Below are 15,243 nucleotides of genomic sequence, written 5' to 3' on the forward strand. Positions count from 1 at the left end.
CAACTCTCAGGTACTTGATTGAGAAGAAGGAGTCTAAGCCACACCTGATTCGTTGGGTGCTACTATTGTAAGAATTCGACCTCGAAATTCATGACCGTAAGGGCACAAAAAATCAAGTCGCTGATCATGTATCTCGACTTGAAGGAGCTGAAAACTCAGTCAAGGTTGAAGATATTTTGGAAACCTTTCCAGACGAGCAACTGCTCGCTACTAGTCTTGAGGAAGTTCCATGGTATGCAGATTATGCAAATTACCTAGCCAGCGGTATAGTTCCCTATGACCTTTTATCTGTACAAAAGAAAAAAATTTATTGTGACTGTCGCATGTATTATTGGGATGAGCCCTATCTGTTTAGAATATGTGTCGACAATATGATCCGGAGGTGTGTCCCCGAGATAGAACAATCTTCTGTTTTGTAGGATTGACATGCATCGGCATATGGAGGACATTTTGGAGGGATCAGGACAGCTGTGAAACTGCTAGAGGCCGAATTCTTTTGGCCAATAGTGTTTAAAGATGCGCACCAATAGGTGAAGGGCTGCAATGAATGACAACGGACCGGGAACATTTCCCGTCGCCATGAGATGCCCATGAACCCGATTCAAGAGGTGGAAGTGTTTGATGTCTGGGGGATTGACTTCATGAGTCCTTTCGTCAGCTCCTTTGGCAATAAGTACATACTTGTTGTTGTGGATTACGTGTCCAAATGGGTAGAAGCTGCAGCGTTGCCCACTAATGATGCAAGAGTGGTGGTGGGATTTTTGAAGAAGAACATATTCACCCACTTTGGGACACCAAGAGCGATCATTAGTGACGGAGGCACACACTTCTGTAATAGAGCTTTCGAGAAGTTGCTCGCAAAGTATGATGTAAGCCACAAAGTGGCTATCCCATATTATCCCCAGACTAGTGGGCAGGTTGAAATGTCAAACAGAGAGATCAAGAGTGTGCTAACCAAGACTGTGAACGCCACAAGAACTAATTGGGCGAAAAAGCTAGATGATGCACTATGCGCGTAACCGCTTTTAAAACACCAATTGGTATGTCTCCATATAAGTTGGTGTTTGGGAAGGCCTACTACTTGCCAGTGGAACTTGAACATAAAGCTTGGTGGGCACTGAAATAGCTGAACCTTGACATTGAAGTTGTGGGCACAACGAGGATCACTGAATTGCATAAGCTCGACGAGTTCCGACATCTTGCTTTTGAGAGCACAAGGTTGTACAAGGAAAGAATGAAGCGGTTGCACGACCAGAACATTGTTGAGCGATATTTCAAACTCGGGGACATGGTACTGCTCTATAATTCAAGATTACGGCTATTCCCAGGTAAGCTTAAGTCACGATCGTCTGGGCCATTTCGAGTGGCTGAAGTATTCCCTTCAGGTGCTGTAGAGATTGCCTTAGAGAAAGACTCTCACACATTTAGAGTCAGTGGGCAGAGATTGAAGTTATACATAGGCATAAAGGAACCAAAGGAAGTGTCAGAGGTCCACCTAACGGAACCTCAGAGGTCGAGCGAGCCTTAAATGCGCTTGTTTGCGTCGTGCCATGACAATAACTAAGGCGCTGGTTGGAGGCAACCAAACGATAGTAGTAGTTGTTAATTGTGAGTTTTAGGAAGTGCTAACCAATGCAGGTGACAATTGGTGGGTGATAAAGCCATCGGAAGTGGTAAGAACAGGTGGAAAATGTGAAAAATTTCCGCCCAGGTGTGCGCCCGCGCTACAGGCCGCGCTATTTGGGCAAACATTCTACTTGGCCCGCGCTCGTGAATGCGCTACTAGTCGTGCTACTAGCACGATTGTGCTAGTGGATGCGCTAATGGGCAAACATTCTGCCTGGCCCGTACTCGTGAACGCGCTCCTGGCCGCGCTACTAGCACGATCGCTAGTGGCCGCGCTAGTTCCGACGATTTTTTGTGTTATATTTTCTGTGTTGTTCTAATTTTATTTTTTTATTAGTTGTAATAAACCCCCCCTCCTTTAATCCCCAACCCCACACCCCACTCCCAATCCCCATGCCCCAATTCCAAACACAAGAGAAAGAGAAACAAAACCCTCCCCAAATCCTCTTCTTCATCAAATCCCTTTCACCTTCAACTCCCCTCTTCCACAAATTTTCATCTTTATTTTCAATTGGCCCCAAGTCTCCAAACACATTCTCCTCCACCTTTCTTCTATGTTCCCCACCTTCTATCACTACGGGTATGCATTTTAGGGACCATTTTTTTTCTTTTGTTCCTTTTATTTTTGATTTTCGTTTTTATTTTTGTTATTGTTGCTCTTGCCTTTCTTTAGTCGAAATTTGTAGTATATGTTGTAGTAACTATGGATGGAATGGTTGGTGGAGTTAGAGAATGATTTAGTTGTTCTTGTGGCTACATTGTGGTGGTTTTTGATGTTGTCAAATGCTTCAAAAGGGTTGTGAGTGCCTAATACCCACAAGGTGTTTGTGGAAATGCCTCAATGAACGTAACTATGTAGTTGTGACCACTTATGCATGTGAAGTTTGAGTAACTGCAATGCGTCACAATTTTGTGTTGGGTTGTGCTAATGTGTTCCCGTTTTTTAGGTACTATGTCTCCATCTCGGAAACGCCGTGCCACAGGTACATCTTCTAGCAGCCAAGCTGGCTCGTCCAGGACACACGAGGAGCAGCCCCTGCACGCCCCTTTGATAGCACCAGATTTGTCTCGGCCAAGGCTCAGGGCCGCTTTGCGGCGAAGGCCTCTAAAAAACTGATTCCGGAGAGGGGTATTAACATCGGAACGGTCTAGCGGCACTGCCCTTACATATACATTGAGCTGCTGAGGCGGGGGTTGCAAACCTTCATTAATGAGCTAGGTGAGGGCAATGTCATGGTTGTTAGAGAGTTTTACGCCAATGTGTTTGAGCATGACAATGGTGTAGTCACGGTGCGCCGAAAGGCGATGAATGCTTCTATTGAGGCGATACGGATGGCATACCAGTTGCCCCCTCCTGTGGTTGATTATGATGACTTTTATGAGTATGGCCGTAACCCAACACACAAAAAGTGGGAGTGATTCTTTGAAACAATCTGTGTACCAGGGAATGAGGTGGTTTGGATGAAATATGGTGAGAAGTTTCACTACTCGGCACTAACTTTTGAAGGAAAGTGTTGGCTATATCTTATCAACATCCGTCTGCTTTCGTCCTCCATAATTACGGAGGTAAATGGGCCCCGAGCAACTTTGATTTGGTGCTTCGTCAATGGTCACAACTTCGACGTGGGCAAAGTGATACATGAAGAGATGCTCATCCGCTGCCCAGTGAAAAGGTATAGGTTCTTTTTCTCTTCTTTAGTTAGTCAGCTTTGCAGGGAAGCTCGGGTGCCCGAAAATCTAGCTGTGGATGGGCTAGTACCAAAAGACCGCAAGTTCTGAGCTGACAAGGTAACAATGGGTAAGGAGTCGGCGGTAGCTGAGGGGGAGGATAGTAGTGGCTCTGATGAATCGGACAAAGAGGAGGACGAGCAGGAGGATGTGGAGGCTGAACCATAGGCCCATGAGCACAGTGCAACAGCTGCAGCACCACCTAGGACTTAAATATCTTCACAGCCACGTCGTAGTACCCGCATGACCGCTTTGGAGCAGGATATGGCTGGTTGCGTACCTCCGTCACTGATTTAGGTGCCCGCGTTGACGCGGTGGCTGAGCGGCAGGTAAAGTCGGAAAAGAAATTCTTATGCTGGCTGAGAGCTCTGGGTCGCGCATGCAATGTGAACCCAGACACCATCTCTGATCAGGAGTGATCCTTCAGGGAAGTTCCTTTACCTCACTATTCTTTAAATTTTGATGCCATAAGGACATGTCTACATTTTAAGTGTGGGGTGAGGGATACATCAATGTATATATGTAATTGTACAATTTGATTGTTTGATGTTTCTTTGTTTGCGTTGATTGTTTTCGGTGTTTGAGTAATAGTTTCATTAGGTTAGTTTAAAGTAGGTAAGTGGCTTGTCCCGATGATGGATCTCTTTCGGCAGGATTCTTGAGGGACTAAGTCGATCGGAAAAAAAAAAGGAAATATGGAGACTCTTCCTGATGACGGAGCCTTTAGACAATTTTCTTGAGGGAAGTAAGTCTAGAGAAAAAATCAAAAAGATTTTTTATAGGTAGTGTAGTAACCCCCCTTGGTTTTTCTTTGGGCCACGGTTCTTTTCCAAGGGTTTAGCTTGAACCGGGTATAGGTAGTTTTTGTTCATTTTGTTTTCTTTTTAGTAGATTAGGATTAATGGGCTACGAGCTAAAATCGAAAGTTAAGCCTCTAGCGTTGATACACCTGAACAAAATACATACTAGAGTATAACGCTTAGTCTCAGTAGTTGATTCTCGCTAAAGTGCCTTAAAAATTGTATGTTTGTTACTGACTTGAATACTCAGAAGAGAGTGTCTTGATAAGCCAATCTGGAATGAGTCATGTGTCATGTGTGTGTGAGCTTTATTGTATTTCATGCTTCATATTTGATGCCTAGAACTTGCCATGTGTGTTTGCAAAGCGAAATAGTAGTTTCATTCAATCCTAGAAGTGATATAGGCATTTCTTTATTGAGCCAGACATATAAGTAAACCCACTTAATTATATTACATCTTAGTTAACCCCGTAGAGCCTATAAGCCTATTTTTTTGGCAACCATATTGCGAACCTTACCCAATTGTTTAAATAGCCTGCTGTTTGAACCCTTTTACCTCCCATAAGCACTTGAATGGTATGGAAATTATGCAAAGGCAAAAGTGTGGGGTGGTGGTTTGGTTTTTGAGTGGAACCGTTGAAATAGAGAAAAGGTGTAGTGTTTGGAAAAGTAAAAGAATAAGCACCACTGAAAAAAATGAGTAAATGCAGTAATCGATAAGTGGTGGTTGGTTATAATTGCATCTAATGGATGGGGTTGTTGTAAATAAAAGAAAAAGTGGTGGGATGCCTGGTTGACATAAGTATGGCTTTGAATGTTAATGTAATTGTACTAAAAAGTGCTTAGGGAGGTTAGTCACTATATCCAAATATATCATACCCTTCCCTTAGCCTACATTACAATCAAGTGAATTCCTATTGATCTTAGACTGAGTGGGCTCGACTAGTAGAATAGTACACTACGGGAAAGCCTATGGTGCATCTTTGTGGCATGTGAATGTTCTTTTTGAGAGTGAGCTAGTTTTGTCTATCTAAGTTACTAATTGTTCTAAACATCATTATATGTGGAACTACTCTTTTGTGTGAATGTGAGGGCATGTGATTCATGAAGGAAGGGCAAGTCTTGACTTCTGTGTAGATTAGCTTGAGAAAGTATGAATATTGCACGGCACGTGAGAGTTGACTTTTGAAGCTAAGATTGTTCACTACTAGGCGTAACTCATGTGATTTGTTCTTGGTGTGATGCGTTAGGGAAGAATGCTTAGTGAAGGAACCTCTATAGAGTGTGGTGGATTTCTCAAGTACTAGCAATGATTTAAGTGTGGCGTGTTGATAATAGGTTAGATTTATGTAATTTGGCGATTGTTTATGCCCTAGCTTAATTATGTTTCAATGTTATAATATAGTTAAATGATGAAAAATGGGCTCTAATTGCGAATGACACACGTTGCAGGAGTGAGGAGCTTGTATGAGGCCTTAAAGCTGTGATTGGAGCTACATTGAAGCAAGAAAAAAACCCCTAGGAGCTGAGTACGCGAGAAGACAAGAAAAAGAATAGTTAAAATGAAGGCCTGGACTAGCGCGGCCATTAACGTGACCGCGCTAGCCCAGATGGTAGAGGCAGAATTGTTGGGCATTAGCGCGACCATTAGCGTGACCACTAGCGTGGCGCGCTAGCCCAATTCCGGAATATTAATTTTCAGGGGTAAACTTGGAAGTCTGGGGGAAAATTCACTTAACCTATAGAAGGTCAAGCTCGCCCAAGATGGGATTATGCAACTTTTCATAGCTTAGTGCAAGAAAAGGAGAGGCAAGAGGCAAGAAGGAGAATTCAACATCAATTTCTTCCTTTTGTTTTATGATTTGTGATGAATTTGATTATTGTTGTGATGAACACTAGTATAAATAGCTAAATATTTAGTCTAAGGTTTGATGGAACCTATTGAAGGATGAACTTCTTGATTATGTTAATATAGTTTGTCATTTTAATCTCTATTTGTTCAACTACGTGCTTGTTGTAGTTAATTGACAGGATCATCAATTAGTTGTGCCTATTTAGTGTGCATAACTCGGGAGAGAGTGCATATTTAGGTAATTGTTGAACAACACCACTCCCAAAATATATGAGTGATCAATAATTGCGGGTTTAAAGGCGGGATTAGGGATAACGAAGCCTTGGGTGTAATCTAAAGTGAGTTGTAGTAAATAAGCCAGCTAGCGTAACTCGGGAGAGTGCGTCTAGTAGATTATCTTGATTACTCGGGAGAGATTTACGGTAGTAAGAGTGCTCAGGATTGATGGAGATGAGTTGGTGATTCTATGTGAAGCATAACCGGAAGGGAATCCATCAATAAGGAAAATCATAGCCTTAGAACCTTCTCTTAATTGGTTACAACTAAATTATAGTTAGTTGTCAGTTGCTTATTTACATTCATTTGTAGTTAGTAGAAATACCCTTAATTGTTATTTACAACGTTTAAGAAGTTGATTTCGTGGAATTTAGTAAGTCTAACGAGAATTAATTGATAGGTTAAGTCCTCGTGGGTTCGACTCTGGGCTAAATACTAAGATTATATTTGCAACGTCCGTGTGTCCTTTTTGTAAGGCATAGTTGGGCGTGATCAACAGGTCATCTGAATAAATTACATAAATAAAGAAAAAGAAGAAGTTAGCTATAGGGAGCCTGAAGCAGGCCTAAATGACTTCCCAAGCCTTCAATAGCCTCAAATGCCCAAGGTTCCATAGACAGTATCTCGTCTAGGTGTGTCGGAGTTCCCTAAGGACCTTAAGGATCCCGGGCAGGGCTCACACCTAGACTTTTTCTCAACAATAACTGATTTAAGTGCAATACGGAAAGGCCGGCTCTAACATGCCAGAGTTCAGAGAAATATCAAGGATCTCAAGGCAGTTCACATGCCAGAGGGGCAGAATCTAACATTCTAGGAGTAGTGTGAGAGTGCTTGACATATTTTTGTTTTGAAAATAGTACACAGATGACTTCAGAAGTAGGAAAGTTTTTTTCAGAAACAGGGAATAACATAATGGTAGAAGATAGTTTGAGAAGAGTGTCAAACAGCAGACAATCAATTAGTCATAAGAAATATCCAGATTCAGAACACTTCACCAATAGATCTTTACACAGAGATGGAGGGATTATGGCACACAAGAATCACATTAGGGGACATGGATAGGGATAGTAGAGACATGTAGTCACAAACAGCATACAACAATTAGGATCTTGGAGACTTAGTAAATAGTTTAGAACATAAGTAATAGCTTGCTTATCTTGAATAGGTTTTAAACATATAATATAGACATGCTAAGTAAGAAGTAAGCTGAGTGCAATGCATTGAAAGGATAGAAATTTAGACATGCTACGGAAAGAAGTGAGCAAGAAAGGGTGCAGAACTAAGGATACATTGAACATGCAAACTTTGAACATGCTGATCAAAGAAGTAGGCAAGGATACAAGTTGACCCCTATAACTGATGAACTAATGCAAGAATGAAAAGCACATAGGGTTTGGATTCCAAAACTTAATTAGAGACATACCAGTTAAGGAGAGTAAGACACAAAGTATAGAGCAGTGTAGTGCAATAACTAGCCTTAGCTTACAGCCGGCTAGTTCAATAGAAGTAGCAAGTGACAGAAAGAGCAGAAAGCTTTAAATATAAAAGAGAGTTTTGAACTAGTGTTCCTTGTTATGGTTGTTGTCCAGAACTTAAAAGAAGAGGAGGTTTATATAGGAATCAAAAACCTAACAAACAAGGTAATAAATCAATTAAGTAGTAAATCAGGGAAACCATACATAAATCAGCAAGATTTTTCCTTAATGAAGGGACAGCTCAACCAACGGTAAAACATACTCAGTATTTAAGGAAAAGAATAAAGTAAAGCTTAGGTATAGAACATGCAATTAAGGGTAAATGCACAGCAGTTTAAATAAGGAAATAAATCAATAACCATCAGCGGAATACAAATAAGGCAAGAAAAAACAATTAAGGCAGGTGAATTTAAACAAATTTAGTAAAGAAGTAAGGATCAAACATTAGATAGAAAGGGGTCAAATTAAACCAGAAAATAAGGGATTCAGAGTAATCAAGGTTCAGGAAGTCATGAAGGAAGCAACATGCTTAGCATATAAATTGAGGTAGAACATGAATAGTCAGGATTTCACACAACATTAACAAAACCCATGGTTAAACGACACTGATCCAAAGAGAAGCATACAAGTTTTGCATGAATGGTTAGTACAAACACAAGTTCATAATATCAGTGAAAGGTTTAACTAAGAAACTTCAATAGAAGCATACTAGGACAAGTAAATCATAAGAAGGCACAAGAACCCAAGGCAAGAACACAATCAGAGGTACCAACATCCAGAAACCAAACGGAGAACCCCAAAAAATTAAGGTTTTTAGTACAAACGGGCTAGGGTAGCAGCAGGTTCATAAAATTAGTCAAAATGTGTGAGAATCAGAAGTTTAAACACAAAGAATCATTAAACAAAGTTTAAAAAGAAATTCCAGAAACCCTATTTTTAGAAAAAGATGAAAAATCACTTGAAATCATGCGATTCTTGTAAAGAATCTCAAAGCTATTATAAAACACACAAGAAACAAACTCAAATCATTTTAGATCTGTACAGATCTAGGAGGTTTGGAAAAGAAATTAGGGTTTCGAAGAGAACCATACAGAGATGAAGAAACATACTGAATAACCCTTAGATCGTAGCTAATATAGAACTATTTCACTCGAAATCACACTGGAATGGCCAAGAACAAGCGAGAGATGTACCCTAGATGCAAGTTGACATGGCCATGGTCCCTTGGGGGCCTTAAATATGGCAAGAATGACTTGAGAGAAACCATTGGAGGCCTGAGAGATGGTGAGAGGTCACTGGAGATGGCCATAGATGGGATCGGCATTTGGAGATTAGGGTTTAGGTTGAGAGTGTTTGAGAGTAGATAGGATTTTAGGGCGGCGGGGTTGGTTGTGAAATGAATTAGGTTTGGGAGGGTATAGGTTAGTTTAATTAGGAAAGGGAAAACCTGGCCTGTTGATCAAACGATCAACGACCTGGATTTGGCCGGGTAGTCAGGTGGTGTTCCTAAGTTAGGCTGGGTAATTTTGGGGTCCAATTTGGGCTGAATTGGGATTGGGGAGGGGTTGGAATTGGGCTGAATTGAAATGAAATTAGGCTAGATTTTAAATAGACATTTTCAGTACTATATAATTTATAAAAAATAATAAAATGATTTCCAAAAAAATATATTGCATACTAAAATGATTAAAAATAGTTGTTTAACATTTTAAAAATATAAAAGACCAAATTATGTATTAATAACGTAATTATGCATTAATATGGCTAGTATTGCAAATATACGCAAATTAACTAAAAAATGTAAATACAATTATAGAAAATGTACTAAAAATATTTAATTAGTATTTTGGCATAAATATAGAATTTAGATGGCTAAATTACCACAAAAATAATTTGAAGGATAATTATTGGAAATTTTATGAGTAAAACGGGAAGAAATAAATCAATATGAAGCCTTTAAAATTATAAAAAAATTATAAAAATGCTTATGCATGCTTATATATGCATATATGTTATTTTGAAAGTATATATATGTATGTATTAGAGTATATAGGAAAAAATTTGGGTATCAACAACTGCCCCTCTTTACCAAGAAGGATGAAAGAGTTTTCGGGTGAAGAAATGATGTCCAATTTTGACCAGACGGGATGTTTTGAAAGACAGAGGCCGCACTCTAGTCTTCGAGTTGCCTACATATCCCTAATCTTATGAAATCAGGTCATGTGTAGTTCTGGATTCATCGACGGAATATACCGATGAAGTTATTGCAAGAACGAACATGTGATGCAAAAACGGCTATGGTGAGTGGTTAGGTTCAAGGCAGTAGAAAGAACTGGAGCGAAATCGCTCCTGCTAGGACGGAAGTTGCTTGCTGGTTGCCTACACATAAAGATGCTACAAACATGTATTTGTACAAAAATTTAAACATGATGCAGATTCCCTTTGGACCATGAAGATTGTCTTTAGACGGTTAAAGATGACGTTATCAGACCATAATGTCCTGGGTTATGAATTGTTTAGTAAGGGATTCGCAGGCCATGAAATGGTGTTATCGGGCTATGAAGATGGTGCCTCCAAACCAAGACGCCTTTGAATAATGATATGCAAATTTGAGGGATCCTCAGGCCATGGCATGATATCTTCCGGCTATGAGGATGATGCCTTTTAGACTATGACTCCTTCGGATATATTGCGATATTTTAGCCCATGATATGCAATAATATGATGTTAACAAGACAAGGCTTAATCTTGTGAAATGGAGGGCAGAGCTTAGCCCGACTGAAAAGCAAATAGATAGTATTAGAACTAGCACAATATTTGTGCAGAGAGGGACAATGCTTAGTCCTATGCAGATGGGAAGGCAAGGATTAGCCTCATGCAAATATGGAGGCAAGGATTAGCCTCATGCAAGTATAGAGGCAAGGATTAGCCTCATGCCAGTATGTAGGCAGTTATTAGCCTCATGCAAGTATAGAGGCAGGGATTAGCCTCATGCAAGTATGGAGGCAAGGATTAACCTCATGCAAATAGGGAGGAAAGTATTAGCCTAATGCAAATAGGGAGGTAGGGATTAGCATCATGCAGATAGGGAGGCAGGGATTAGCCTTATGTAAATATGGAGGCAAGGATTAGCCTCATGCAAGTATGCAGGCAAGGATTAGCCTCATGCAGGTACGGAGATAGGGATTAGCATCATGTAGGTACGGAGGCAAGGATTAGCCTCTTGCAAATAGGGAGGCAAGGATTAACCTCATGCAAATATGGAGGCAAGGATTAGCCTCATGCAAATATGGACACAAGGATTAGCCTCATAAAAATATAGAGGCAAGGATTAGCCTCATGCAAATAGAGAGGCAGGGATTAGCCTCATGCAGATGTGGAGGCAAGGATTAGCCTCATGCAGAGAGCAAGTAGTAAATAAGAGTAGTGTATGTCTTAGCTGGAGATATATTCAGTGTCTGATGTCTGGATTGATAGTGAATTCTACTTTGTGTATACATATCTGCGAATGTTATCGCTATGTTAAATATGCCTGCGTTCAAAGAAAAATTGTAAGTTTGTGGGAGGAGGTTGGTTCGCGCCTCTGCCGGCTGGCTTTGCTATGCTCAGTTCTGAAAGCCTTTTTGAGTTCCCCTGGTGACACCTGACTGTTATGGAAATAGAGTTTTCATAAATGTGCAATTATTTATAAAAATAGAGTTGTTTTAGAAGCATATTGATATATCAAGCAATTTTGATGAACTAGTGATTGTAATACATCTCAAAGTCATTGCAGCTCTCTTATATTGGAATTTTGAGGGTCCTCCTCAAAATTCTTCCCCAGTTCAGTAGATGATCCTTTAACCGTTTGCGGATAATGGATCTTGTTGAACCTTCTTCGGAATTTTGAGACCCTTCTCAAAATTCTGCCCTAGTTTCTTAACCAATTTCTGACTTTCTTGCATGCGATGGCATTGGCTGGACTTGCTACGGAATTTTGGCGGTCCTCCTCAATATTCTGCCCCAGTTTCTGATCTTGGGGGAGTGTGGAAATTTTATTATGATATGACTAAACCCATAAGGATGCCTACGTATCCCCTCTTAAATGGGAATCAAGTCAAGCATAGTTCAATTACATCAAATGAGAAAATGTAAATAATCTAAGCATAGTATCTCTTGATTGCGACTGAATTGATTGGTTTTGGCCAGATTTCTCCATCCATTTCTGCAAGTATGAGTGCTCCTCCTTTCAGCACCTTGTGAACCATGTACGGACCTTTCTAGTTGGGAGAGAATTTCCCTTTGGATTCATCTTGATGTGAGAAGATCCTCTTCAGCACCAACTAACCTGGTGCAAATTTCCTTGGTTTGACCCTTTTGTTGAAAGCTCTAGACATTCTGTTCTGGTAAAGCTAACCGTGACATATTGCGTTCATCATTTTTCCATCGATGAGGTCCAATTGTTCATAGCGACTCCTTATCCACTCTGCATCGCTAAGTTCAGCTTCATGTATGATTCTTAAAGAAGAAATTTCTACTTCGGCTGGGATGACAGCCTCGGTACCATAAACCAACATGTAGGGAGTTGCACCTGTTGATGTGCAAACTGTAGTGCGGTATCTTAATAAATCAAAAGGTAGCTTCTTGTGCCATTGTTTGTGGTTCTCTACCATCTTCCTTAGTATCTTCTTGATGTTTTTGTTGGTGGCTTCTACGACTCCATTCATATGAGGTCGGTAGGCTGTGGAATTCTTGTGCTTGATTTTAAAAGTTTCACACATAGCTTTCATCAGATCACTGTTGAGATTGGCGGCATTATTAGTAACATTGGACTCAGGAACTCCGAATCGGCAAACAATACTATCTTTGACAAAATCTGCGACGACTTTCTTGGTCACAGCTTTATAAGATGCAGTCTCCACCCATTTTGTGAAGTAATCAATGGCTACCAAAATAAACCTGTGTCTATTTGAAGTAGTGGGCTCAATCGGACCAATAACATCCATTCCCCAAGCGGCGAATGGCCAAGGAGAGCTTGTTGCATTGAGCTCGTTTGGCGGTACTTTTATCATATCGGCATGCACTTGGCATTGAAAGCATTTGCGGACATACTGGATGCAATCCGTCTCCATGGTCATCCAAAAGTAACCAGTCCTGAGTATCTTTTTAGCCAAGACAAAGCCATTCTTGTGCGGGCCGCAGGTTCCGGCATATACATCCTCAAGTAGCTTAGAAGCTTCCTTTGCGTCGACACATCTTAGTAAACCCAAATCAGGAGTTCTTCTGTACAAGTTTCCTCCGCTGTGGAAGAAGTGATCGGACAATCTCCGGACTGTATGTTTCTGAGTGTGATTTGCATGCTCCGGATATTGTCCCTTCAATAAGTACTCCTTGATGTCATAGAACCAAGGCTTTCCATCCATTTCTTCTTCAACATGAGCAAAATATGTCGACTAATTATGGATCTTCACCGGAATGGGATCAATATAATTCCTATCTGGATGTTGTATCATAGATGACAAGGTGGCCAACGCATCGGCAAATTCATTCTAAATTCTTGGCGCATGTCGGAATTCTATCTTCATGAACCTCTTTCTCAATTCCTTCATATGGTGAAGATATGGCAATATCTTGGAATTCTTAGTGGCCCACTCTCCTTGTACCTGGTGCACAAGCAAATCTGAATCACCGATTACCAGCAGCCCGTGAATATTCATGTCGACTGTTATGTTGAGCCCTAGTAAGCAGGCTTCATACTCCGCCATGTTGTTGGTGCAGAGAAATCTGAGTTTAGTAGATACTGTATAATGTTGACCTATTTCTAATACCAATATTGCTCCAATACCTATTCCTCTAAAATTTGCAGCTCCATCAAAGAACATCCTCCAACCATCGTATGTTTCGATAATGTCTTCTCCTACGAATGATACTTCTTCATCAGGAAAATATGTTTTCAAGGGTTCGTATTCTCCTCCCACCGAATTTTTATCAAGGTGACTACCAATGCTTGTCCTTTGACCACCTTTTGGGTTACGTAAACGATATCAAACTTACTTAATAGTATCTTCCATTTGGCCACTTTCCAGTCGGCATGGGTTTCTGGAATATGTACTTTAGAGGGTCCATCCTGGATATGAGGAATGTAGTGTAAGCGAAGAAGTAGTGCCTCAATTTCTGAGCTGTCCAAGTCAAAGCACAGCAAGTGCATTCCAGTAGAGAGTACCGTGCTTCGTAAGGTGTGAACTTCTTACTCAAGTAGTATATGGCCTACTCCTTTCTCCCTGTCTCATCATGTTGTCCCAAAACACATACGAGGCTCCATCAAATACAGATAGATAGAGTAGCAAAGGTCGTCCTGGTTTTAGCGGGACCAGAACTGGTGGTGTGGACAAGTACTCCTTAATATTGTCAAAAGCTTTCTAACAATCCTCTATCCAGCTTGTTTCATCATCTTTCCTCAGCATCTTGAAAATGGGTTCACATATGACCGTGGACTGTGCTATGAATCGACTGATATAGTTGAGATGTCCTAGGAAGCTCATCACGTCCTTTTTGCTCCTAAATGGCGGTAACTCCTGAATAGCCTTGACTTTGGACGGATCCAGCACGATCCCTCTATGACTGATGATGAATCCCAATAATTTTCTTATGGGAACCCCAAATGCACATTTTGCAAGGTTTAGTTTCAAGTTGTACCTCCTTAGCTTGTCAAAGAACTTTCTCAAGTCCGCTATTTGATCTGCGGCCCTCTTGAATTTGATAATGACATCATCCACATACACCTCTATCTCCTTGTGTATCATATCATGGAAGATGGTTGTCATGGCTCTCATATAAGTAGCCCCAGAATTCGTCAGACCGAATGACATCATCTTGTAACAGTATACACCCCAAGGCGTAATAAAAGCTATATTCTCTACATCTTCTTCATCCATCCAGAACTGGTGATAACCCGTGAAGCAATCTACAAAGGATTGGAGTTCATGCTTGGTGCAATTATCGATCAGGATGTGTATATTTGGCAGTGGGAAGTCATCATTGGGACTTGCTCTATTTAAATCCCGATAGTCAACACATACTTTGACCTTCCCATACTTCTTCGGAACTGGCACAATGTTAGCTAACCAGGTTGGGTACTCAACCACCTTCAGAACTTTGGATTTGATCTGCTTGGTGACTTCCTCCTTTATTTTTAAGCTCATATTTGGTTTGAACTTTCTGAGTTTCTGCTTGACTGGTGGACATATGGGATCAGTAGGCAATTTGTGAGCCACTATAGATGTGCTCAAGCCGGTCATGTCATCATATGACCGTGCAAAAATTTCCTCATAATCTTTTAGGAACAGAACGTACTCTTCCTTCTCTTTCGGTGACAAGTAAATGCTGATGCGAGTCTCCTTGACGGTCTCGGCGTCTCCCAAATTTACTGCTTCGGTTTCGTCCAGATTGGACTTAGGCTTATTCTCAAAATTTTCAACCTCCCTGACAATTTCCTCGGGTATCTCAT

General features: G+C 40.7%; 1 protein-coding gene across 1 annotated transcript; it reads right to left on the reverse strand.

Moving 5' to 3' along the window:
* Window positions 1-12,148: 12,148 nt before the first annotated feature.
* Window positions 12,149-13,159, reverse strand: LOC138879517 (uncharacterized). The gene is made up of 2 exons (XM_070159134.1): window positions 12,849-13,159; window positions 12,149-12,701 (listed from the first exon to the last, which is right to left on the reverse strand). The coding sequence occupies exons 1-2, from the start codon at window positions 13,157-13,159 to the stop codon at window positions 12,149-12,151; spliced, it is 864 nt and encodes a 287-aa protein (XP_070015235.1).
* Between the last annotated feature and the right edge of the window lie 2,084 nt (window positions 13,160-15,243).

This window comes from Nicotiana sylvestris, chromosome 10 (genome assembly GCF_000393655.2).
Source record: "Nicotiana sylvestris chromosome 10, ASM39365v2, whole genome shotgun sequence".
NCBI classification, from domain to species: domain Eukaryota; kingdom Viridiplantae; phylum Streptophyta; class Magnoliopsida; order Solanales; family Solanaceae; genus Nicotiana; species Nicotiana sylvestris.

Coding starts and splice junctions, on each gene's coding strand:
- LOC138879517 (XM_070159134.1), bottom strand. CDS start 13,159: ATGGATGGAAAGCCTTGGTTCTATGACATCAAGGAGTACTTATTGAAG. Junction 12,702..12,848: donor ATGGAGACGGATTGCATCCA/GTATGTCCGCAA, acceptor TACTTCAAATAG/ACACAGGTTTATTTTGGTAG.